The sequence below is a fragment of the Magallana gigas genome, chromosome 5 (genome assembly GCF_963853765.1).
Source record: "Magallana gigas chromosome 5, xbMagGiga1.1, whole genome shotgun sequence".
NCBI lineage: Eukaryota > Metazoa > Mollusca > Bivalvia > Ostreida > Ostreidae > Magallana > Magallana gigas.
In genome coordinates, this window is record NC_088857.1 from 10,415,746 (window position 1) to 10,440,548 (window position 24,803).

The 24,803-nt window shown below is 34.5% G+C and overlaps 2 protein-coding genes across 2 annotated transcripts in view; one reads left to right on the top strand and one right to left on the bottom strand.

The window, feature by feature from the left end:
* LOC105333209 (uncharacterized) overlaps positions 1-24,803 on the top strand; it is a 38,488-nt gene that overhangs the window by 669 nt on the left and 13,016 nt on the right. The window contains exons 2-14 of the mRNA XM_034481507.2: positions 159-194; positions 12,960-13,121; positions 14,951-15,112; positions 15,764-15,970; positions 16,611-16,724; positions 16,832-16,984; positions 18,645-18,884; positions 19,004-19,117; positions 21,138-21,308; positions 21,680-21,901; positions 22,018-22,284; positions 22,371-22,481; positions 22,946-23,161. Of these exons, the coding sequence (XP_034337398.2) occupies positions 159-194; positions 12,960-13,121; positions 14,951-15,112; positions 15,764-15,970; positions 16,611-16,724; positions 16,832-16,984; positions 18,645-18,884; positions 19,004-19,117; positions 21,138-21,308; positions 21,680-21,901; positions 22,018-22,284; positions 22,371-22,481; positions 22,946-23,161 (2,175 nt within the window). The remainder of the gene's footprint in view (positions 1-158; positions 195-12,959; positions 13,122-14,950; positions 15,113-15,763; positions 15,971-16,610; positions 16,725-16,831; positions 16,985-18,644; positions 18,885-19,003; positions 19,118-21,137; positions 21,309-21,679; positions 21,902-22,017; positions 22,285-22,370; positions 22,482-22,945; positions 23,162-24,803) is intronic.
* On the bottom strand, positions 36-11,523 carry LOC105329898 (sodium-coupled monocarboxylate transporter 1). Its single transcript, XM_011431385.4, has 15 exons — positions 11,056-11,523; positions 10,563-10,631; positions 10,386-10,437; positions 10,176-10,243; positions 9,908-9,988; positions 9,742-9,812; positions 8,632-8,769; positions 7,350-7,485; positions 7,003-7,091; positions 6,412-6,524; positions 4,348-4,418; positions 2,624-2,710; positions 2,048-2,337; positions 1,697-1,791; positions 36-446 (listed from the first exon to the last, which is right to left on the bottom strand). Exons 1-15 carry the CDS (start codon positions 11,392-11,394, stop codon positions 211-213), a joined length of 1,935 nt encoding a protein of 644 aa, XP_011429687.3. The 5' UTR covers positions 11,395-11,523; the 3' UTR covers positions 36-210.

The following is a 24,803-nucleotide window of genomic DNA, read 5'->3' on the forward strand; positions in this document are numbered from 1 at the left end:
TATCGTAATATGATAAACTCAACTGATGCGCTGTGTTTTGTAAAATGTGTTTCGCTTTTTATTTGCTTTCTTCAAATTCACATACGTTAAAAAACTATTCTTATAAGATGGCCGACCCATTATTTGTTTGACTCTAACGTCACTGTCTTATTCCACAGTTGTGCTGAAGGAGGCCCTCTCCCTGACGCCAGAGGGTGAGTACTTTTTACCCTATCCCGAACCCTTAGGTTTCCCTGTCCTGCTCATTGATTGGTTCCCCGGGGCATACTTTGTTTGCGACCGAAAAGACGCGCGAGTTTCTTCCTCCATTTTGGAACGAAAGGAGGCTCTGAACTCGGTATAGTTAGCCAATGGCCGCTTGATTTTCAGTCGCTTCCGGTAACAGCGAAGTCTGCGAACGAAAGGGAAGACGAATCTTTCTTCACAGGGTACGTCAGAGAGTCCCCCTATAATAAACGGAAAATCAAGGATAAAAAGTAAAGGTTTTATCTCTCTTTTTTGTGGATAAAGAAATGCTGCGTAGATTTTGTTCTGATGGTTATTCACAATACATGTAATAATACAATGCTTTTTGGTAGCATTTGATGATTGGTTTAAGATGAAGTAAAATTGTATTTCTTTTGGGTTTTTTTCCATTAAGACATTTGGGGGTACATAAGATCATAATTTCTGGGAAAAAATTTGGTGATGTTTAATCAAAGTTACAGTATAAAAACATTTATTTAAATTGTATAAGTTTACAAAATTGGTTTCCCTGAATTTAGTCTAGAAATTCAGCTGATATTATCTTCATTTGACTCCACCAAATTACAAGTTTATGTTATGATGAACTCGTTTTATCAAATTTCAAATATGACATGAATAGGGTTGCTGGTTTTGACAATGATTTAGTATACAAATCCTGGTCTGAACTGTAATCTTGCTGAAATTGTGTCCTACAGCATGTTTCAAGGTTTTAACATACATTTACTACATAAATTCAATGGGTATTGGGACACATGCATAACCTCATAACTTATATATTTTTTACCCTTCCGTTGTAAAATGCATGAAGACAATGCAACAACGAGTTATACAATGTATATGTATTATATAGAGTCTCATATTCAACAGTACTTTGGTTTGGACCGGGTCACCCTCATCGATGCATTCATCATCGAACTTTTGGAACTCTTCTCTCCATGGGTTGTAAATGAAAGTAGCAATACGTTTAATTTATTTATGACAATATTCTTTGTTGTAAAGTGACACGAATACCTGGATAAAATTCCGAAAAACTTTGCAAGTTTTGTCCGATTGTTTCAAATGTATTTCTTGTATAAAAATGCCATATCGAACTTAAACATTAAATTATAAGTAATATCATGGACGGTAGATCGGAGAATCGCTTAACCATCGATGACCCAAACGTACTGGAGAACTGATCATCGAAAATCTACGATGATCATTTAGGTTCTAATCATGTTTAGAAGCAAGTTAAACGTAAATAAAGCAACTAGATATCATAAATTTCTCAAAAGTAAAGACAAGGGACATGTTGCTCTTGCTCACGTTCGATTTCAATTTGCTTTTGATATAAACGCATGTTAAATGGATTGTGTAGCGAAAACTCTCCGATCGTCATAAACCAGGGACATCAAGAAGTCATATTCACCTGAATTAAAGAACTTCATTATCGCAGCCATATGATACGAACCTGAAAGAACCGATAAAACAATTCCCAAAACCAAAGTGGTTAGAACACCAGTCACGTGATACCATAGAAAGGATACCCGGAACAGCCAAGGCGTGCTTCAATTAAAAAAATGTTTTATGATTATGATAATTACACGAAACTGAAAACCACCTTGTTTTTTCTTTTATCTTATATGTTGAAAAAATTGTGGATACTTATGAGTAACTTCGACTATTAGCTCTGAAGCATGTTTTAGGAACAACAAAATGGTTTTTGGTACAGTTACAATATTATTCACTTAACAAGTGTCATAAACAGGTAATAAAAATTGATTCACGGCCCATTAAAACCGATCGGCCGTTTAATACTCGCCCATCATCTTTGCTTTGAACTTCCAATGGAGCCGCGGCTGTCCTGTTCTCCGCCATTGGAGGAAGCTTGCTGTAATTAGTTAGTATGTAATCAAAGCGCCCAGTCATCGTTGTTATGACTGGATTAACCGTGGCATTGCTCTCAGTCGATTCCAGGAGCGAGTGGTTGGTTCCCGGACAGCCATATGTAGGAACAGGTGCGAGTCTGGGGTAGTCAGTGGGGTAGAGATTAGACCCTATCGTCATGGTCAAACACAGGGAGAAGGCGAGGGTCCCGGATATAACTGCTGACTAGAATTCAGCCAAAACTCATTCTGTATTTTTTTTTATTCACAATAGTTTAAGTTAAGATGGGACTTACGATTTCAAAATTGTTTTTTTTATTATTTAAGTTTGGGAAAGTAATACGTGTATCTTCTTAATTAACTAAAAAAACACTAACTATCAGTTTATAGCTTATAAATATGTTCTATATAAAGAGAATATAAAGTGATTAATTCCTTTCGATAAGCTTCATTCGACATTTTAAATAATATTTGTAATACGAGTCAGGAATTTATATCCAAGAAAATGTTACCTTTGCCGTTGCCCAGGGAAAGGCCATCCCTAAGAGATAAACCCCGACTAAAGGCCCGGATGTAGCTGATAGTGTTCCCAGGGTAATCTGCCACACACACAAAAAAAACAAAACAAAACACCAAGTGTGCGTATCAGTTGCATTATAGTGGACCATGACACAGATATCTTATTCAACTCACTACTGAACGACAAATATAAGCTCCTCACTAATACATACAATTGATATTAAAAATCACTGACAATGAAAATGATTATAAAACCCTTTAATTATGCACTTGGGCTGTTAATAAATATAATCAACTAAGTAAAATGAACATTAAAAATTGTTGAATAGTGATTTATGAAAGGAAAATAATTTTAAAGGATTTTAAAACATTGAAAAAAATTAGTATTATTTCAGGAAGAGGTTTCTGGCAAATACTGTATATAGTGAAATTTTCGCCCTTTTTTATTTTCGCCCATTTCGCCTTCCTTGTCAGCGAGCGAATTAAAACTGGACGAATTCCGATGTTTTCAATTATTTCCCTTTAAACACACCTGTCTGGGCGAATTTAAGACGAAGCGAAACTGTTTCCAAGTGTAGAAGGGTAAAAATTACACGGGGCGAAAATAGTACTCATAAGAGAAAGAATAAAATCGGGAGTTTGCGGCAAAAATGTCATTTTCCAAATTTTGAAACATCCTGATAAAAAATTAATTTAAAAAAAAATATTTCAGAGATTTTGAACCTAAAAAATATTACTTTACAGATAAAAACAACAAATCCTTGTTAAAAACTAACCAGCTATACATGTATAATTAGAGGTTGATCAGACGCATAGTTTTGCCTGTATGGTATTATTTGCATAATTTCTCACAGTAATTATTTTGTACTTTATTTCACTTATTTACTTATTTCTCTATTTTTTATATATTTTTTAATTTTTTTGTATTATTATTCTTATTATTTTTTTGCAATTCTGTGCCATTTAGTTGGAGGTCAACGTCGGAAATCCGAGGTCAATTTTCTATAATCGTACTGGCCATGGCCCATCTCGCTGAATGTTTCTCGTTTTCATGAGTATTTCATGTTATTAAATGCTAGTATTTACAATTTTGTGAAATAATGCGTATACGCGATAATTTGTAAATAAATAACACGATGTTTGAATTCTTCTAATTCATACCTCCATCAACGGAAAAGGAAATGGAGTTGCGTTTTCTAATCGGTAAATGATATTTATTCATGAAAACGATAATTTTTTGATGAGTAAACCAACGTTCAGCGTGTGTGAGATTTATACTAAGTTCTTGATCTAGAATGGAGACGTACGTGCAAATTCAAGATGCACGTAAAAAAATGTATATTAAAGTTGATGACGGGGGTAAATTTCAGTTTTTAAAGAAAAGGGAAAACATCGCATACTGTAAACGTATTATATTTGGCGTATACGATATTTGGCGGAAATAATTTTTTGAACAAGTTTGCGTAGATTTGAATTAGCGTATTCATGAACGTACTATTCTTTTACATCTATGAATTACAATTAGCGATGTACTTGATTTAGCGGAAGCCGCATTCCGCCAAAAGCGCTAAATAGAATATACAGCCAAATGTAATACGTTTACAGTATATACAAGTACTTACATGTTACATGTATTAATATCGTAAATGAATACATGTACTTCTGTTTAAATGTATATGTTGGGTTTCTTGAGTAATGTTGATTGCACATGGTTTACCTGAGTTATTGTTCCAGGCAAATTCATAGCAAGAAATGACATTCCGACGATAATAACCGCAAATACGGGAACTTTAGAAAGAAATTTACAGGAGTTTAAAATGTGCTTTTTTCAACAAAAAATATATATATTAGGTTTTATTATACCTCATTATAATAACCATACATTGTATCTCACCCCTTCGGAAGCGGGGGGAATTTTCATTCCATGCGTATAAAAACTACCGAGGATGAGCATACAGTGTTATCAAACGTTTGATTAAGAAAAAGATATCGGATAAATTCAACATTTTTAATCCTTTTTATATCAGAAAACTAACATAGAAAGAAACCGGTAAACATTCACTAGGTTTTTGCTGTAAAAGAGATTTAAAACCCGGTGTACTCTATATTGTTGGGTATAAAAAAAACTTTTATTGCATGATATGAAGACTATTCCCCTTGAAAAACCATATTTTCTTGGGCGTTGCCCTCATAAAACATGATTCTCCCTGAGGGAATAAATTCCATGTCCACCTTACAACCATGCAATAAATGAAAAATGTATCCATTCAGTTGCAATTCATCATGTTGTTTCATTTGAGGAAATGGTTAACTCGTACCTAGACAATTTTTAAATAATTGAAATTAGGCTGTGATAAATATACTATTACAAAATGTAAATGTATTACATGTGAAAGTTAAAGTTTTTGTTACTGACTAGAGGTACTGTGAGCAAGCTCACAAATGATAGCCCAGCTAAAATCATTCATAGCTCGAGCATTTCTCAATTAAAAAATAATGGATGCTTCTCTTTTTAAAAGTGATATTGAACTTGCACAAATGAACAAAGCTCAAGTGAGGACATATTCACAGGTCAGGCCACATATAATCAATATTTATTAGATTCCAATCCTGATTTGCAATCAATAAGGGGCGGGTGGGTGAATTTTATTTTTTATTTTAAAAATTTCTAATTCACCGTTCATGTTCTATTAAAACCAACTGTCTTATTTTTCTACACTTGCTGATGCTGTGTGAGTACATAAAACAATTTGTAATCTTTAAATTCTATTTTATATCAACTTAACTGTTGAGTGTTGATGCATGAAGAAATTTGTATCCTTTTGATAACAAACATGACTGGAATCAAACGATATGTCAAGCAGCCATTAAATGTTTTGAATTTTTGGTATATCTAGCCGAAATTTTTTTCCACAAGTTTTTTTTCTACACAATTTCTTAATTCAAAATAAAATATGATACATCTGTGCGGGCCACTTTCAGGTGGACGGGCAGAGATGAAAATCTATTTATTAATTTTATATCGCCTCACAAGCAATCTCTGTATCCAATTTTAGCTTCTAATCATTTTCATTATTACAAGATATGACACAAACAGAAATTGAGCATTTTTTAAACAATGACCTTGAACTTGCATAACTGACCCTATGTAAAGTTCATGACACATACTCGGGTCATAAGCAATCTTTGTATATGGACTAGACACAAATTTAGCTCTTTTCCTGCCAGTGACCCAGACTTTGCCCAAGTGAACTTGAGTCAAAATCATGCCATACCCTTAAGTCATAAGCAATCTTTGTGTGAAGTAAGAACTTCAAATGTTTATACAGAAGAAACATATGGTCTTAACACTTATTTTCACAGACAGACGGACGGACGGGGGGGGGGGTCTAAAACGCATGCATTATAACGTTACATAGCTATGTAAAGTCATTTACATGCAATTATAAAGCTGAAAACAGTTAATGTAGTGTTGTCACAGCGCCTCGGAGCTTTCCAAGTTTAATGTCATACCAATAGCTTTCACCAATTGTAGCATTACCCATTGTTCTTAAAAGTAAACCTTTTTTTTTAAATCCTTTAAAATAGATTGCATATGAGCTTGAAATCATTCAAAATGATGTTTTTATTCAGTTATGCAGGATACATAGCTCTTTGCCTCAGGAGATTAATAGAGTATGCATATGACAATTATCTAGCCCTGTTAAAAGAGGAACTTTAAATCGCTTGTCAATCATAATGTGTATTGAACTGCATCTCCTTAGAGGCTGTTAATACTTGCCAGTTGTTTTGGTGACGAATGAGCCCTGTCTGAGAGAGAAACACTGGAAATAGGGCTGTATCAGGTCCTCCCAAACCAAGGCAGAGATCGCACTTAGTCCCGACGACATGGTACTGAAGTTAGAAGGTACAGAATCAGGGTTCTAGATTCTACTGTATGAGTTCAATGCCAAAATACTCTAACAGCGGTCTTTGAATCGTTAAGAAAGAATATGATCTCGTGGCTTAAATTCAACTTTTTATAAAATGTCAGTCATGGTATTTTTTTTATTATGCAGACTTTTTAATACACATTTTACAGTTCTATTCATTAGTGAACAGCGGTATGTTGAGTATCCGAAGGGGAAAAACGCGGTTTTTAAACAATCGGGAAATCTGATATGAAGGTCTACTTAAGTTTGCTGGAAAAATAACTTTTTTTCCAGATTTATCCAAGGCCTAACTGCAAAAGACGATGCTCAATACATTCTACTGGGGATGCATTTTCAAATTAGAATGACAGGTTTTAAGTAGATGATTTAAATTGAAATGCTGCACTCTTTGTTTAAATGCTACCCTGATTGTTGTCCCTTTCTATGTGGATGACGCTTACCTCAGGGTAGCACTGAAGAGGCACGCCAAAAAAAGACCGGATAACCCGGGGATTTCCGACAGTTGTTCCATCATAAAATACGGAACAATCTAGAGGTTGAAAGAAAACATCTAATAGGAGCTCAACGTCCAGAGAGAATTAAGAAGCAACGATGGCTTTTATTACGCGTTCGTTTGCTTCTTTTGTGAATATTTCATCATTGAAAAATTCTGTACAATTTTCAAAACTATTAGTAATAACATTTTATTTTTCTTTATTTATTCAAAATCTTTGCTTTTGATACATGTAATTGAAAAATGTGCATGAGAAAGTATTTTATACTTAGACTGCAGGTGTTCATGACTTACCTCATTAGAACTTTGAATAAGCCCTGCTTCCTTGAGATCACAACCAGCCATAGCATAGTAGGCAAATATTGCCACACCAAGAAACGTCATCAAGGTCTCGTACAAAACAGCCGCTGGCAAATTAAAAATGACTGACCTACAAAAAAATCAGCAATGTACATGTAGTTGGGTCATGAAATGTATATGTTAAAATTCACAAATGTGTCGCCTTATCCTAAAGATCTGTCTTTAGGATAAGGCGACACATTTGTTAATTTTACTCTGGACCACAGTTGACCACGAAATATTAAATAACACGTGAAACTTATATTACAAGATTGGCTTCTTGGAGTTAAAGTGGCACGGTGGTTCAAAATAGATGTTTTACTTTTTGTTTATGATAACGGAAATAAAAAGAACTACTCAAGATTTCATCATACGAGAGGTTTCGCGCATCGTAAGTCATCACCTATTAATTTACAGGTCATTAACACTCATCCAGAAATTCCACATGTTAACAAACATGCTAAAATTAGTAACAATGGGATTGACACACTGAAAAAAAGAATGGATCATGATGTAAGCCACGCTGCAGTATTTACATTCATCTGCGCTTGCGTGGCTATGGAGAGGAAGGAAAACTAATATTTTTCTCTTTTTAATATCATTTATTTACTTTTGAACACCGTAATTTCCCAAAAGTTTATCTTTTCATATGATGTATTACTTAAAGATATGTGTAAATCGTGTAAAAATTCGATATTTGCTGAATCATGGGTTTGTGCGTCACCATATCCATGTCCCTTTAAGTGCACGTGAATCCATAGTTATTATTTAACTTCTTGAACAATAGGTTTGGATTGTACGAAAGCCCATTGAGCTCATTTTCGTAGATAAAAAAAAATATTTTTTTCGCGAATAAAAGCGAAACTTTCGCGATATAACGCGTAACTTTCGCGAATAAACGCGAAACTTTCGCGAAAAAACGCGAAACTTTCGCGAATAAACGCGTAACAATCGCGATATAACGCGTTACTTTCGCGATATAACGCGTTATTTTCGCGATTAAACGTGAAACTTTCGCGAATAGTTATCCGTTTATTCGCGAAAGTTTCGCGTTTATTCGCGAAAAAAATATTTTTTTTTTACCTACGAAAATGAGCTCAATGGGCTTTCGTAGGATTGAAACTTTTAAAATAAATATAAACATATTCGAACTTTTACAAAAAAAGTTTTATTTTGAGAAAACTTTTCGTTGAAAAAAAACGTTTGGTCTGACGGTCCTGTCTAAAATCTCACTTACTTTCTTGCTTCCGCTATGGACTCCGTAGCACATATTCTTTGGATCCCTGATTGGCTCAGAGCGTTCCCTATCCATGACGTGATCGTTCCTATGGTAACAGCCCAAAATGTCTGTCTGCTTGTAGGATCTGAATCTAAACTAAATAAACATATTCTTATATTGATGTTTGTTTTATGATTATACCCGGCAGTTGTTTCTAGATTTATACTTGATATATGGACATAATATTATTTAAACAATATAATTATTTGTTATGGTGTACAAGCTCTCAAAATAAACATCAACTCAAAGGTAAGGCTGATAATCTGTCTCAGTCACATGTCAAAAACAGACTGAGTTTTTTTTTGTTTTGTTTGTTTTTTTTGTTTTTGTTTTTGGGGTTTTTCTTTACAATTTTTAGCTGTGTTAATTGCGTAAACAATGGTCGGGCTATAGCTACGGTACACGATATCATGTGTTTACTGAATAACCGTTGAAATCGTTCGTCGCGCAAAAATATAGTTCCAACTTAAAAGACAACGGAGAATGTATTGCATTTCAAGTGGTCAGTGTTTAAGTTTACATCTGATATATTTAAACATGACATTGTAGTTTTGTTATTTGCAACATTCTGAATGTTTCGATTTTGCAGTGTTGATGAGCGGCAGAATTGTTTACACTATAATAGCCTACGTCATTCATCCCGTTATCAAGCTATTACAAATTGTTGTGGAAATTGTTTTATAAATATGTATCAATGCGCCTATAAACACGATTAGTTACTCTATTTTGACTGTGATAATGACATCATGATTCCGTTTTCTATACAAACAAATGAGCTCGGATATTTATAATTTTAGTATTTTGATTACCTGTGTATATGCCCAAACAAAATGAAAAGCTTTCAAAGGTCAATTAAATTTCAGGACTTTTACCAAATCAACTACAATGATATTTTTCAAATCATTTACATATATTGTACTTTTATGCATATCGATATATCAGAATGTTTCATAGTACATAAATAATACGAAAATATCAAAATTTGTGAAAAAATAACATCGATTTAACTTTAAACAGCTGACAAAGGCTCATTGTCTTATATATAAGTACTAGTATCGAGTTATGTACTTGAAGAACTGCAGCCTTCCTCCATCGCTAGCTGTGTTCCATACTTCTTGAAAGCCGTGCACAGAACAAATCTACAGTAAAACAAAATAAAAACAAAACAAAAACGAAACTTTGGTTCTTCGAATCAACGAATTTGTCTACAAACATTTTGTACACAATTCCTAACCTTAATGATGAGTGTAAGAATGCCAGTCAACATGACACCAAACTGGAACACGTCCGTCCAGACGACGGCTTTTATCCCGCCCTAAAAGAAAACAATCACAAATGAAGGCTTCAAACACATCCCATTTTTAATTATAAGAATTTAGATATTTTAAAGAATCCACCAGTTTTTGTCAAATACTCTAAAACTAGTGGCGTGCAGTAAGGAATTTCATTTTCTTAGATAAGACAGAGAGAGCTTTTGAAACACCACTGTCACTGAGCCGTACCATCATTGTGTAGATAACCACAACCACCGCTACCACCGCTATGGAAGCCCACTTAGGAAAACCAGTCACTGCAAATCAAACAAACAAACAAACATACGGACATGAACCTAAGCATAAAGCGTTAAAACGGTGTACCAGGTAACAAATCATGTACATGTATATTTAAAGGAAATTAATGATAAGCATCGTCTAATGCATTAGACAAATTACCAGACTCCATGGCAAGGCCTGGAAGAAACAGGCAGACTGCCATGTAGGTCATCTGGAATTAAAGAAATTCACGTATCAATTAGATGATGTTAAAAAACTTGACTGTGATCTGTGAAAGTATGTTATTACTTTATTGTTGATTTATAGTTGTCGATTTAAACTAGTTAATTATTGTACCGTAAATAGAAGTCCCAAAACACAGCCCACTAATCGGACGGACCTCGACTGAAACCTCATCTCCAGGTACTTATAATGGAAATGAAATATTAAAAAAAGAACAGAACATAATTTTTTACAGTTTAAAAAGTGTGCACTACTATTTAACATATCAATAGTTTGAATGAATTTATTTTCACATGAATTCTTCAATTCACAATCCAATTATGAAAGGTACATGTATCAAAAGAATGTATTTTCATTCTACGCCTCAATTAGCAAACAATGTATTCTCGAAAAAGAAATCATGTATATAGTTAATTCGCTATAGTTACTATAATAAATTCGTTGTATGGATACTTATTTATAACAAATTACGGATATAACGAAAATAATCAATTGCCATTTGGTCCATAGGACTTCGTTCAAACCGAGATCTACTGTATACCTCTCTATAAGATATAAACCTATAACATATACATGTACATGTACGTGAATTTAGATTATTGAATACCTCATATACACTTGTTATTTGTAAGGGATAAAGAACTGGTACGATGAATGCAGCGACGATAGTGTACCCAATCACAAGACCGATAACGCCCATGTAGATCTGAGTTCCATAATAGTAAATCTCAACCGGAAGTCCTAACAGACTTATGCCCGACTGAAATGTCACGAGAAGTGATAGCGCAACCGGAAGGCACGTGATTCGCCGATTTCCCATCAAATATTCTTCTACGGAGCGTTGTTTCCCGCCAGAACGGGAGTAATATATCCCAATCAACAGCGATATTACCAAAGAAAGTCCGAAAACGATGTAATCCACATAACCAAGCACTTTGTTTTCCATTTTGCTTAAAATGGTCACTCTGTCAATCTTTTTATGGTGTGATAAGCATTGAAATCGAATTAATCTACACTGCCTACTGTGGTCATGGTAGGAGACGGTCGCATTGAACGGAAGTGATAGTAATGCCACAGAATAACAATTACTTTGATAAGTATTTACATTACCGGTAAATAGGCCTGTTTTTAAGATACCGTGTTTTAAATCAAATTCATGGTCAGACACAGACACATGTTCAAATTTAAGCGACTGTCAGTGTGCGTGACCCAGAAAGATAATAAATGAATTCAAATTATGTATTATAGAACAAAACAAAATCTATTATTTACAATAAACTCAGTAAAAGGCCCATCGGCCACATCGCTAACCCAAACAACAGTTCCTTGTATCTTTTTTGGCTGTTTTTAAATATTTTCCACATATATTTTTAAGTTAAATTTTGGCCCCAGAAATAGTTTTGGGTCATAATTTGAACAATTAGAAATTTTGGAATCCAACTTTTCTTGCATAATAATCTTACAAATTTTAGCATAGTAGTTCTTTAGAAGATTTTTTTTTTTTTTTACATTTTTCTCATACATTTCTATGTTTAACTTTCAACCCCTCCTGACGCCCCAGTATTAGTTCGATTGTCACGATTTTAATAATTTAGAATCTACATTTTTTAGGAAGTTTGAATTGTAATCTCACAAATTGTAGCATTGTAGTTCTTGAGAAGAAGAATATTAAATATTTCCCAATTTATTTCTATGTTCAACTTTGAATCACTCTTGGGGCCCCAGTATTAGTTTAGTGGTCACAATTTTAACAATTCAAAATCTACATTATTTGAGGATACTTGCATCTAGTATCTAACTTCACAAATTGTAACATTTTATTTTTTTTGACAAGAAGATTTAAACATATTCCTAAATATGTCTATGTTAAACTTTGAACCACTCTTGAGTCCCCAGTATTAGTCCGTGGATCATAATTTGAATATCTTCATTATCTATATACAAGCTTTGATGAAAATATTGGCATTTCTAGTGCATTGGTTCTTGAGAAGAATTTTTTTTAAAGACGCACACCCTACTTTCACTTTTTTGCAATTATCTACCTTTTAAAAAGAGTTTTGCCCTTAATGTTAAACTTTGGAATTCCCTTCCCATAAGAATGTTTTTACTAAGTTTGGTTCAATTTGGCCCATGGGTTATAGACCCCTTCACGATAACTGCGGTACTGCTATCTTGCAGGGCAAAATGATATACTTTGCCGAAATTTCAGTAGGTAGATAATTAAATGACGTAAATGAAACAATTGACGTTACGTCATATTTCATTAAACTCTATCATTTTGCCCTGCAATAGAGCAGTACCGCAGTTACCGTGAAGGGGTTAATAGAATAGAAGTCAAAAATGTTAAAAGTTTACAGACCTTCGGTTCAGGTGAGCTTAAAAAAAACTCGTTTTAGATTTATAATTAAGATATCAAAAGTAGTGTAATTTTTTTTTATATTTAACTCTTAACAAAATGATTCTCTTCCGCTTTCTATTCGTTTTTTAAAAGAAAGATCTTCTTTTTTTCAGTGCCATGTAATGAGACGATCACGCACAATTCTTACGTGGTATCCCATGGTAACAACAGTGTTGTCTATGCATGTTACCCTAGTTACATCCAAACAGGAGGCAGCAGTCAACTCAACTGTTCATCCGATGGGTTTTGGGACGGAACAGAACTAGTCTGTCAACGTAAGCCTATGCGATGTTACCAACGTCCAACATCCATTTTCCTTGTCCACTTTTTGTTAGTTGTATTATAAAGTTTTCGATGGGTTATTTTCATGTCTTTTCTTCACTTATAATATATTTTGACCACCCCTCCCTTTTTTAGACCACGATTGGAATAATTATACTGTATACATATGTCTTTTTCGATATCGTCAACATCGCGATCTATACAATATTGATACAATATCGATTTTACATTGTCAACATTGCCGATACTTCTTTGTCGTTTACATCGTCGACATTTTCGAAATCGCAAGTTTGAAAATGTTGAACCGATATCGAATTTACATCGTTAACATTGCCGATATTTCTTTGCCGTTTACATCGTCGACATTGTCGACATCCCAACGTTGACGATGTTGAACCGATATCGAGTTTACATCGTCAACATTGCCGATATTTCTTTGCTGTTAACATTGTCGACATTGTCGACATCGCAATGTCGACGATGTTGAACTAATATCGAATCTACATTGTCTACATCGCGAGAAGAAATATACAATGTAAGACATATAGAATATCACCATGTTGGTCATCATTGCGATATTGACAATGTCGACTATGTAAACAGGATATAAGAGGAACGATGTAGAAACGACGTTGCCTCGATATCGATCAACATTGCGATATCGACTCCATGTTGTTTAATATTGCGTTATCGACAATGTCGACGATGTAAACAGGATATAAGAGGTAAGATGTAGACACGATGTTGACTCGATGTCGATCAACATTGCGATGTCAACTCGATGTTGGTCAACATTGCGATATCGACAATGTTGACGATGTAAACATGATATAAGAGGTACGATGTAGACACGATGTTGATTCGATGTCGATCAACATTGCGATGTCGACGATGTAAACAGGAAATAAGGACCACCATGTAGACTCGATGTCGACTCGATGTTGGTCATCACTGCGATATTGACAATGTCGACGATGTCAACAGTATATAAGAGGTACGATGTAGACACAATGTCTACCCGATGTCGATCAACATTGCGATGTCGACGGTGTAAACAGGTCATAGGAGGTACGATGTAGACACGAAGTCTACACGATGTTGATCAACACTGCAATGTCGACGGTGTAAACAGAAGGCACACGATGTATACACGATATCGACTCAATGTCGATCAACATTGCGATATCGACGATGTCGTCGATGTTAACAGGATATAAGAGGTACGATGCAGACACGATGTCGATCCGATATCGATCAACATTGTAATGTCGACGATGTAAACAGGAAACAAAACACACGATGTGGACACAATGTTAACTCGATTTTGGTCAACATTCGATGTCGAAAATGAAAACAGGATATAAATGGTACGCTGCAAATGCAAATTTAATAATTATGCTAATATGATATTAACACAATGTGTACTCGGTATTGGCCAACATTGTGATGTCGACAATACAGATAAATCTTCGTGCATTGGACATACCTCAATTGTATAGGTACCGTATTATTTTCAAATGCCGATCAAAGTTTTGGCAAAAATTCAAAATAATTTTAGAATTTTGTTGCCGTTTAGTTTCACAGTACACGGCCATCTAAGTATTTCATATACACAATACATAAGCTGTTTCAAATTGAATCTCGGCCTTCGTAACCTTTTGGTTTCAATAATTACACAACTACCACAATCTAAGCCTGAAAGCGTGTCTTAAAACGATATGTTGAAGCAAAAATAATATATTAATAATGAGGATATCAAAGTGTTAAAAAACAAACAACAAAATTAAGTTCAAACGATTACAATTATTTCATTTAATTTCAGTACCGTGCAACGAGACAATGACATTCAATTCATATGTGCTAAACAAGTCGGATGACAGCGTCGTTTATATGTGTAATCCGGGTCATTACCTAGCTGCTGGGAGCTATCAGTTGAACTGTACAGACGATGGGTTTTGGAATGGGACAGAACCCACATGTCTGCGTAAGTTTTCGATACGCTAATCAACGTCAACTTGTATTCACAAAGACATCTGTCATCTGAAAAGTTCTCGATATGAATAAAATATTTAAAATTGCTGTTTTTATCTTCTCAAAAAGTGTATGATAAATTGTGATTTCAGGGATAATTGTTAAAGCTAGAACCATACAAGAATATGTTGTTTTCTAACATTCTTATTGACACTTTAAGAGGACTCGATGATCGTGGCCATTTCAAGACTATTTTAATCGCGTAAAGAAGGAGAGCTCTTATTAAAGATGATCAAATTTTTAAAGTTACATTATTTGGATTTTCTTTACTTATCCTATTTAATGGCCAAAACTACCAAACGTTTAAGTTTAAGACAGGTCTAATGCAGGCACGTAGCATCAGGGGGGGCCAGGGGGGGCCTGCCCCCCCCCCCCCCCCCACTTTTTCTGACAGCAACTAATTTTTTAAAATTTACACATAAACGGATTAGGATTTTGAAGATTTTGGAAAAGTGATATTTCCTTTTTTTTTTTTTTTTTTTTTTTGCTTGTCAAGATTTTTTGGATGAGTCTGGCCCCCCCACTTTCAAAAACGATGCTACGTGCCTGTAATGTTCAATTTGTCGACCAATTATTAAAAGTTTCAATTATTTACTCCTAAAAGCTTTAGATTGCGGAACACCTGTGATCACATCAGACGTTCAGACTGACTTTTTGCCCGGGGCTGGCACGGTGTATGGAGACAGGATAGAGTTTGTTTGCAGGGAGGGGTACAAGAAGAACGGCAAATATTGGGGGACGTACGAATGCAGGGAGACAGGGCTCTGGACGCTGACCGAAACATCCTATACCGGAGAGATCAGCTGTTATTGTAAGCATCAAAACCTACTATGTACAAAATTTAAGACGGCTCTGTGGTCGTGGCCATTTTTAAACTATATTTGTCTCTTTTAAAAAAAAAAGAGAGCTATATATGAAAATAAAGGAAACCACCAAAAAATGCAAAAGACAAAATGTACGGAATTTTTCTTTACCTAATAGTTTATTGCAAAAGGAATAACACCTAAAAAAAAATTGGGTATATCTAATGGTTAGTTGATGATCATTCAGACTCCTTAACCTTGCTGTAGGTTTTTTTCTTTGTAATATCGGAGGAATTTGAATTTTTATAAATCTATCGATAAATTGATTAGTGATTCAGTCTTCTTAACACACGTAAGGTTACATTTATACCATTCTATATATCTCAGATTCTAATTTTGATTTTTCTTTTTTGCATAATCATCGGTAATTTGTTTTTTGAGAGGTTATATTTTACTGGGGTAAACAGAGTCAGATCAATATAATTAATTATCATGTGAAAAAATTGTCTATTTGTGTCCTTCAGTTCTATATTTTATGCATTCAGGCTTCGTAAACATTGTCATTAGATGAATTGATTTACCTGCCTCTAACTAAGAAAAATATTGCACATTTTTTTTGTATTTTACGCCGCTACGTGTCTTGTGCAGCTGACGAAAATTACATGGGCTGTTATTCAGCAGAAAATTTCGCAGCATCTTCTTCTTTGAATACAACATCAAATTGCAAATCAAAATGCTTGAAAGATAATACTAGATTCTTCGGTGAGTAGTCATAGTAAAATTCGAAATACATGTATTCTATGACACAATTTGAAATACATCCACATTCCTAACCCGTAAAACTGATTTGATAATTGAGTATTTTTTAGGTCTGTCGGGAGACAAGTGTTTCTGTGGGGACGCTCTCATTGGACCAGGGCAGGTGAATAGGACAGACTGCAGTGTTGCGTGTAATGATAAAAAAGAATGGAAACCTTACTACTGCGGGGGACCTAATGACCTTGTTTCGGTCTTCACTACAAGTTAGTGTCATTTAGTCTTATATTGTGAAATCATCATTGTTCGTTGGGGGCTTGCGTGGGTAACCCTTGCCCACGAATTTACATCCCCACGAACGTATATACAAACATCTGTTTCATATTAATCAAAAATTTCCCGAACATGCAATCAACAAAATTTCGTCCCCACGAACCAGAAAAAACCTTTGCTACCCACGAACATTGATCCACACAAATAAAAATGATTCGACATTAAACTCTTTGATTAGTCCAAACTCAAGGGCTGTACAATAAAAAAGAATAGTGGATAGCAAAACGGATACAGGGTGCAACTGTCTCAAATCAATGTCTTAAACTGGAAGCTGCAAAAATTTCTTCACCTTTTTAGATTAATCCTATTCAACTTTTTGTTTCTGTAGCATGAAATGTTTAAAACTGCAATTTTACAGCAAAAATATTCATGAAAGACAAATACAGTTACTTTTGAGTCTCGCCCCTATACAATCTTGCGTAAAAGTTAAACATTACTAAATACGTACATGTACTCAAACTAGAACTCAAAAGTATGCAGTAAAATGTCTTGGATTGAAAATAATTTTTCACCATTGCAGCATAAAATTTGATAAATCATTTACCACAAACTCTTGAAAACGGGTTCCTTCGAATAAAACAAAAGGAAGCACAGTCAGGTTAACAAAATATTGCCATTATTGTTGTTGATAATTAAAAAATAAGGATAATTTTCTTGTCTTGCCATTAAGTCAAATGTGCAGCGAAACTCCGAATATTTGAACCGTTTTACACGAATAACTTATTTAAGCATTGAATGCTTATTTTTGGATGTCGGTCGGTCCTGTAACACACCAAGCGGTGCAGACAAATTGAATCCTGCGCGTAAGCACGGTATGATAATTTGTCTGCACCGCTTGGTGTGTTACAGGACTGACGACATCCAAAAATAAGCATTTAATAAGCTTTTATTAAATTTCATACTGATGTCTTTTTGTATGAAATATATGTGTATTGTCGCTGTAAAACCATTAAATATGCTCTCAGTCAAAATTATGAAACATACATGGAACAGCCACATTAACATGTTATTTAGTTCGCTTCCGCGACAAAAAATATAGTACCAGGAACTTTGTAGAAAAAAATCTTTTTTTTAAGGAGTTGATATAATTTAAAGATTATTTTTTAAAAGTACATATCAAATTGGTTATGTAAGACGGAACGTTTCATTTAATGTAAATGAATCTAATCAAAAATAAATATACTCACGTATATATAAACACGTGAAGACGCTTATATTTGTGCTCATGTCGCATGAATTAACAACATGTATTCATAGAAAATTTAACGTCGCAGATTTCCAATGCAAACATAAGGGGACATATAGACTGAATGTAAATATAAGATCGTGGAAGCACCGACTTTTAGGGGGAAAAGTTGTATAAAAATAAAGCATTTCGAACATTAAGAGGCTATTGAAAAAATTTCAAAGTGCATAATTTTTCAAAGTGCGTTGTGCATATTGTAGCAAAGCTATTCTTGATAAGCAATTTGAAAAAAAAAAGAATCTATACTTTACCATACAAATTTGTAATTAAACCTTTCGTGTATTTGTGTTGACATAAAAAGATTAATGTTTTAAAAATCATGTCAAAAACAATTTTTGTTCTTATAGGAGACTCTGTGACTGCTTTACCGAGTGCGGGATCCTTCGCTTCCTCTCTGACCCTCAATGTGTATGGGGACCGGGAATTCTCTTGTCAGCAGCTATGTCAGGCTGAACAAGCCTTTTATGCTGTCCTATTAGACATGCCAGGAGGGACAGAGTGCATGTGTACCAATACAACCCACAACGAATCATCAGGGGCAGAACCAAGCGCCCAGCCTGCCAAGAACATAACGATGTATAACCTAGGTACAATCATGGTAGCTGTCGTGAGGAACAAAGGACATACTTCAATGCATTGATAACTGTTTATTTCGTTTGATGTCTAAGAAAGAAATGTAAAGTTTGTTTATTTTACTTCTCCATAGCAAAGTATTCACGGCGCGAGGTCAGTTGCAGCGACCTCTATACGAAGCTAGTCCGTACCAATGGTTGGTACCTCCTGAAAAGTAAAGAAAACCCCGAGTACTGCAGCTTTGCAGGTAAGTTTCCATTGCACATGACAATGTATTAGCAATGACTACTTTGAAAAATCAAAGTACTGAGATTACTGAAAGACGGGGTCTTGAAAGTTTGAATTTGTAATTGTCCTGGATTTCCTCGAATATGCTTCCAAAATTTATGAGTTTGAATTAGTTGTTACAATCTATGTTATTTCGGCTTTTTTGCAATTGTCTGATACTTCGTCTAAATTTTACTCAATCCCGGCCATCATAATTGTAGAAAATTGACACAACGGTATATTATGTAAAATAAGACCCCAAGGAAAAATTTTTAAAAATTACTACCAACCGGGAAAATCAAACAACTATATCAAAGTAGATGATATTAATCATTAGATTTATTCAATTTTGTGATCCAAGGGAAATCCACAAGTCGGACGGTATCCGTAATAAAAGTTTTTAAAAACCCCGAAAACTCTAAAAACTGCTGAATTAACAAATAAAGTGAACATTTGTATACCGATAACAAACACAGGCAACTGGCGTTAGAAATATTTTTTTTACAATAAGATTCCAAGAACTTTGACCAAAAAAAATATTTGTCACGGTCGCCATTTTGATTTTTAAGACCGACTTATCTGACACGATTTTCTTTATTTGCGATTCATGCAAAATTAATAGATAAAAATAAATCCGTTCGCCACTTACTACTTTTTTGTGTAAACTCGTGCATCACCTACACGAATTACGATACAACCGTTCCTTTCATTTAAAATCATACTCCGAAAATCAGAGACATAAATAACAGAGATTATCAACTCCGCCATTAGCGTGTAAATGTTACGGGACCAACCTTACTTTGAGAACTACAAGTGCAACAGCAATCTTGTAAAAGTCATTAAATTTGAACCTGATAGAGATCATGAACATGTAAATATTTTAAGCATGTTTTATTTATGAAATATTTACAAAAACTCTTTATTTAGTTTTTAAATTACTTTTTTAAAACTTATAGACTTTTCACAAAGTAATGGTTATGCATTACTTTACTCATGAAATGGTAATGTAATGCATTACTTCAAGAAAATTTAGTAATGGTAATTTAATGCCCTAATTCATGAAGTAATGGTAATGTAATGCATTATTTTACAATGTAATTCACCCTAAGCCTGATTCCAACTAAGCCGGAAAACATGAACATTAACATTTAAATTGGTTCTTCAATCGATAAGATTGTGTATATTATATGATGTATAAGTCTTCCAAAATGTATAATCTATGATAGGTTTTGCTTGCAATGCATTGTTTAAAATTTAAATTCAGTTTAATCAACTAAAGAGCCAACGAACGAGAAGGCAAATTCAGACTTGTTTTTATTTTCTTTGTACAATATTCCTTTAGAGACGAGCAGCAGTCATACCGCAAGTAGACTGGAAGCCAATGAAACACCTATTTAATTTGTAAAACATCTGTGTATAACCCGTCCCGATTTTAACTACGGCTTGCGCATGAAGTTTGGTAGTATTAAGGTGAAAGATTGTCAAAATAAAATTCACAACTTTCCAAAAATGGCACATTGCGTTTGGGAACTTTAATTTCGATTCCACCATCAACCTCTTCTATTGATTCATGACCTTGTACACCAACTGAATCGTCAACGGCGCTGTGCATTCAGTTACGTAACTCATTCCACATTTGAACCAGAGCAAGAATATTTTGATCAATAAAACTATTTGTTTATTTTCTAAATAGAATTTTGTTTATACACAGAGGACTTAACAAAATACGTGTTTTTATAATACATATTTACTGAAATACATGAAAACTTTCTGCACTATTTTCTTACGCGTAGACTCAATTCATGTGTTCTACGCGTGCCTTCCGGTTTGAGACTTCGGCTGACAGTAAACCAATAGACGGGGTCACGTGACCCGTCTAAAAACTAGAACAGATTATGTTTGTAAAATGCTTGATACATGTAATTTGTCATATACATTTGTTTTAATCTACCATCGTATTTGCAGTAGATTACGTATTAAGATGGTTTCCATTATTTCAGACGGCACCATTTGCGAGGAGGGCTGGGTAGGGTTTGCCGGAAGTTGTTACTGGTTTGAACGGACAGAATTGAGTTTCTCCGGTTCTCTTGATCATTGCATGTCCATAAATGCATCTCTGGCTTCCCTAAATAATGAGGATGTTATTTCATTCGCCAGCGAATTCATCAAAGGTAGGTAATACATGTATGTGGCACAATGGTTTAATCAACTTGGCGGTTATTGTGCATGTAATCAGATAATAGAACTATACGTACACAAATATACATGTACCAGTAGTACAGAAGAATGTATTAAAGAAAACATGTGGCATTAAAACTAATATATTATATATTTACCTGTTACCACTAAATAAACGGAACGATAAAAATGCATATATTGGTACATGTGTACTTGTACTATGCAAATAAAACTTGTTTCTCAAATAGTATACATTAAATTCATATTAATATTTTTTATACAGTTATTATATACAGATCCTCTTTATTTCATGGAATTTGATTGCTTATGCGTTAACTTATCAATAACTTGTTGCATTTTACAGATTTCGAGCCCGAATTTTCTTCGTCAATTTGGCGGTTTGGTGCCTCGGATCCTCAGCGTTCGTCGTCATATGTTTGGTTGGATGGTAATCTGAGGGCGGGGTCATACTACAGGCAAGACTACCCTGCTTCCGATTACAACGATTGCCTCTATTTGTATGGGGACACATGGATGGACGGGCTTTGCACTGATAAAGCCCCTTTTATATGTGAAAAAGACCAAGGTAAGAAATATCCTATAATTCAATGCATTGATTTTATTTTAAAAATAGTTTGGTGATTATATGCTAGTACTAGTACATGTGTATAAAAATTGAAAAATTATCTTTTCCGCTCACAGAAATGTTTAGATGTGTGGAGTTTCAAAATTTCCCGGACGTGGTAACAATGGAATATACACACGATCAGATGAACAGGCAAATGTGTATTCAGGTCTGCGACGGAAATCTATCTGTGAATGTCTTACTCAAGAATAAAAACTGCATTTGTACTAACACGAGTATGGATTCTATGGTAAATTATCTACCAGAGTCTGCCTGCAATAGAAAGTGTCCAGGAAACTCCCATCAAATCTGTGGCGGCAGCGATGCCTACAGCTACAAAAGAAGTAAGCTTGCCATGCACTAGCCACAATATCGCAATCAAAATTCACACTTTTATATATCTGAGCTAATATTAAATTTTTGTCCTCAGATGTCAGTCTTACAAGAGCTTCTAGCTGCAAAGACTTGGAAAACCAAGGACTCGGAGGCATCACGGTTATGCTATCCGGCTCATCTACACCAACGTACTGTCCCCCGACAGGCAAGATCTACTTTAAGGAGACTAGATGGTCAACTAATGAGCCATCATATCTGCCTAAAAAATTGACATATGATTTGTTTGGCTGCATGTAAACTATTATTAAGTAAAGATAAAATCCATATATTTCACCATTTGAATTTGGGTAGTCTCCAGCATTGTTATATAGAACTCTCTTTCTAAAGGAGATAAATACAGTCTAAAAAATGGCCACAACCATCGAGCCCTCTTTGTATACCTATTGTCAGAAGCAACTTGTATAACCATTAGTCAAAGCATTCTCCTTGACTAAAATCAAAAAATGTTCCATTGATACTTCAATTGAAACATCTTTACCTTTTCATCTATTTTCGAGGGGTTTTTTTTAGATAATGTTGGAAAATTTAGCAAAACATGCATTCAAATGAAACTTCATTTTCATGTAAAGGTATGATTGTAATGACAAATTTTTGTTTTAAACCGAACAGAATGTCCGTTTTCCTGGGTGAAGCGGCCAGGCCATTCTTCGTGCTACAAGTTTGCCTTTACGAAGAAAACTCCCCAGGCAGCGTCAAAATACTGTGGTCTACACAGTGCCCACTTGGTAACGTTTGACGAACCCGAGGAACTGGAATATTTGTTAGCTTTATTCGATAACGTTGGATCTTTTCCATCTTTAACAGGCAATAGCTACTGGATTGTAGGTATGAAAATTAAGACAGCAAAAATGACACAATCTTTTCCCTTTTTAATCAACTTTTATCAGCATTTTGTGTAATATACTTGTGAAATATGTTGTGTTACAAAATGAATGGCCAGAGACACGCAAAGGGTATTCAACTGTGAATTAATGAGACTAGATGGTAAAAGAGCTTACTATCAGATCTATATAAAATTTTTGGGATATGATTTGTTTATGTATAAACTCTTATTTAGCAGAACAATCTATTATTGTATTTTACTTTTTAAACTTGGGTATTTCCCTATATTTTGATATAGTGATCTTCTTCCATTGGAGATCAATACAGCCTAAAAACAGACATTACCATTGAGCCCCCTGAATGTTCATTGTTGGTATCGACAATGATCGACAGTTCAAATGATCGCTTTTTCAACGTTGATTGCGCAACGATGAGGCAACACAGTTAAAATTTCAAAGATTCGGACTAACATAGAAGAGTACTAGTATTATCATAAGTTTCATATTTTTAGCTCACCTGAGCTGAAAGCTCAAGTGAGCTATTCTGATCATATTTTGTCCGTCGTCCGTCTGTCTGTCCGTCTGTAAACTTTTTTACATTTTGAACTTCTTTTCTAAAACCGCTTGGCCAATTTAAACCAAATTTGGCACAAAGCAGCCTTGTGGGAAGACGAATATAAATTGCAGAAATGAAAGGCCGATCTTTTTTCAAAGAGTAGAAAACCTCGAAACTGTAGAAAAAGGGGGGTGCATTTTAAAAAATCTTCTTCTCAAGCTACTGAGTCAAATTCAACGTAATTTTGCAAAAATAATCCATACGGGAAGGAAAAATATAAATTGCAAAAATCATCGGCGATTTCTGTTTCAAATTTTAGTAATTTACGAAAATAAAAATAAAGAGATAATCGCTGTCAATCAGTTTATAACTTCGGGTTCGGTATTCCACATCGAAAACGAAAGTTCATTGTATAAGGCAGCCATGTTTGAATGTTGACGCATGACAAACGGGTCAAACTGACAAAGATGAATTTGCTAGTTGTGCAACAGTTTACGTGCGAAGGGATACTTGAAACATGCTAAATATATGTGTGCCGATTTCGTGAAGTGAATTGAGGTTAAATCTTTTAATGCGTTGACATTTTTGACTCGTGACCGTGGTTTTACGTTGTTTTGAATTTCGTTTATGCTTTTTAACTTGAGGGAAAATATCGCTTGTATTTTGGAATTTTTACGTATCGAATCAAATATAGACTTCGGTAAATCAGACAGTTAATTGTTTACCTGCGCAAGATAAGCAAAATCTCATGTACTAACAACATACTGTCATATTATATTATAAATACAATACATTCTACTGGTAATTCGGTACGATCTCTACGTTATGGTTGGTTATTTGTTAAGATGCTCTGCATTTTCAGTCTAAACGGAGATTGTTTTTGCTGCTAGAAATATATAGGTATATATATATAATGAAAAATAAATTGTACTCTTTCTTTGTTTTACAGCATGTTTCTTCTGTGTTAATTGTTTACAATTTTCTCTTTACTAACCATATTCAGGTGTGTCAAGTTTCGAATTATAAGCAAGATACAGAGCTTTGCTCACAGAACTGAAGCCATGCTTTTGTTCATTCTGAATAGGAAATA

Bases quoted from the DNA above. Each gene is read 5' to 3' on its own strand.
- LOC105329898 (XM_011431385.4), bottom strand. From the start codon at position 11,394: ATGGAAAACAAAGTGCTTGGTTATGTGGATTACATCGTTTTCGGACTT. The intron at 9,989-10,175 runs GTACGGCTCAGT...GTTTTCTTTTAG, and splicing joins TGGTTATCTACACAATGATG to GGCGGGATAAAAGCCGTCGT. The intron at 7,092-7,349 runs GTAAGTCATGAA...TTCAACCTCTAG, and splicing joins TTATTCAAAGTTCTAATGAG to ATTGTTCCGTATTTTATGAT.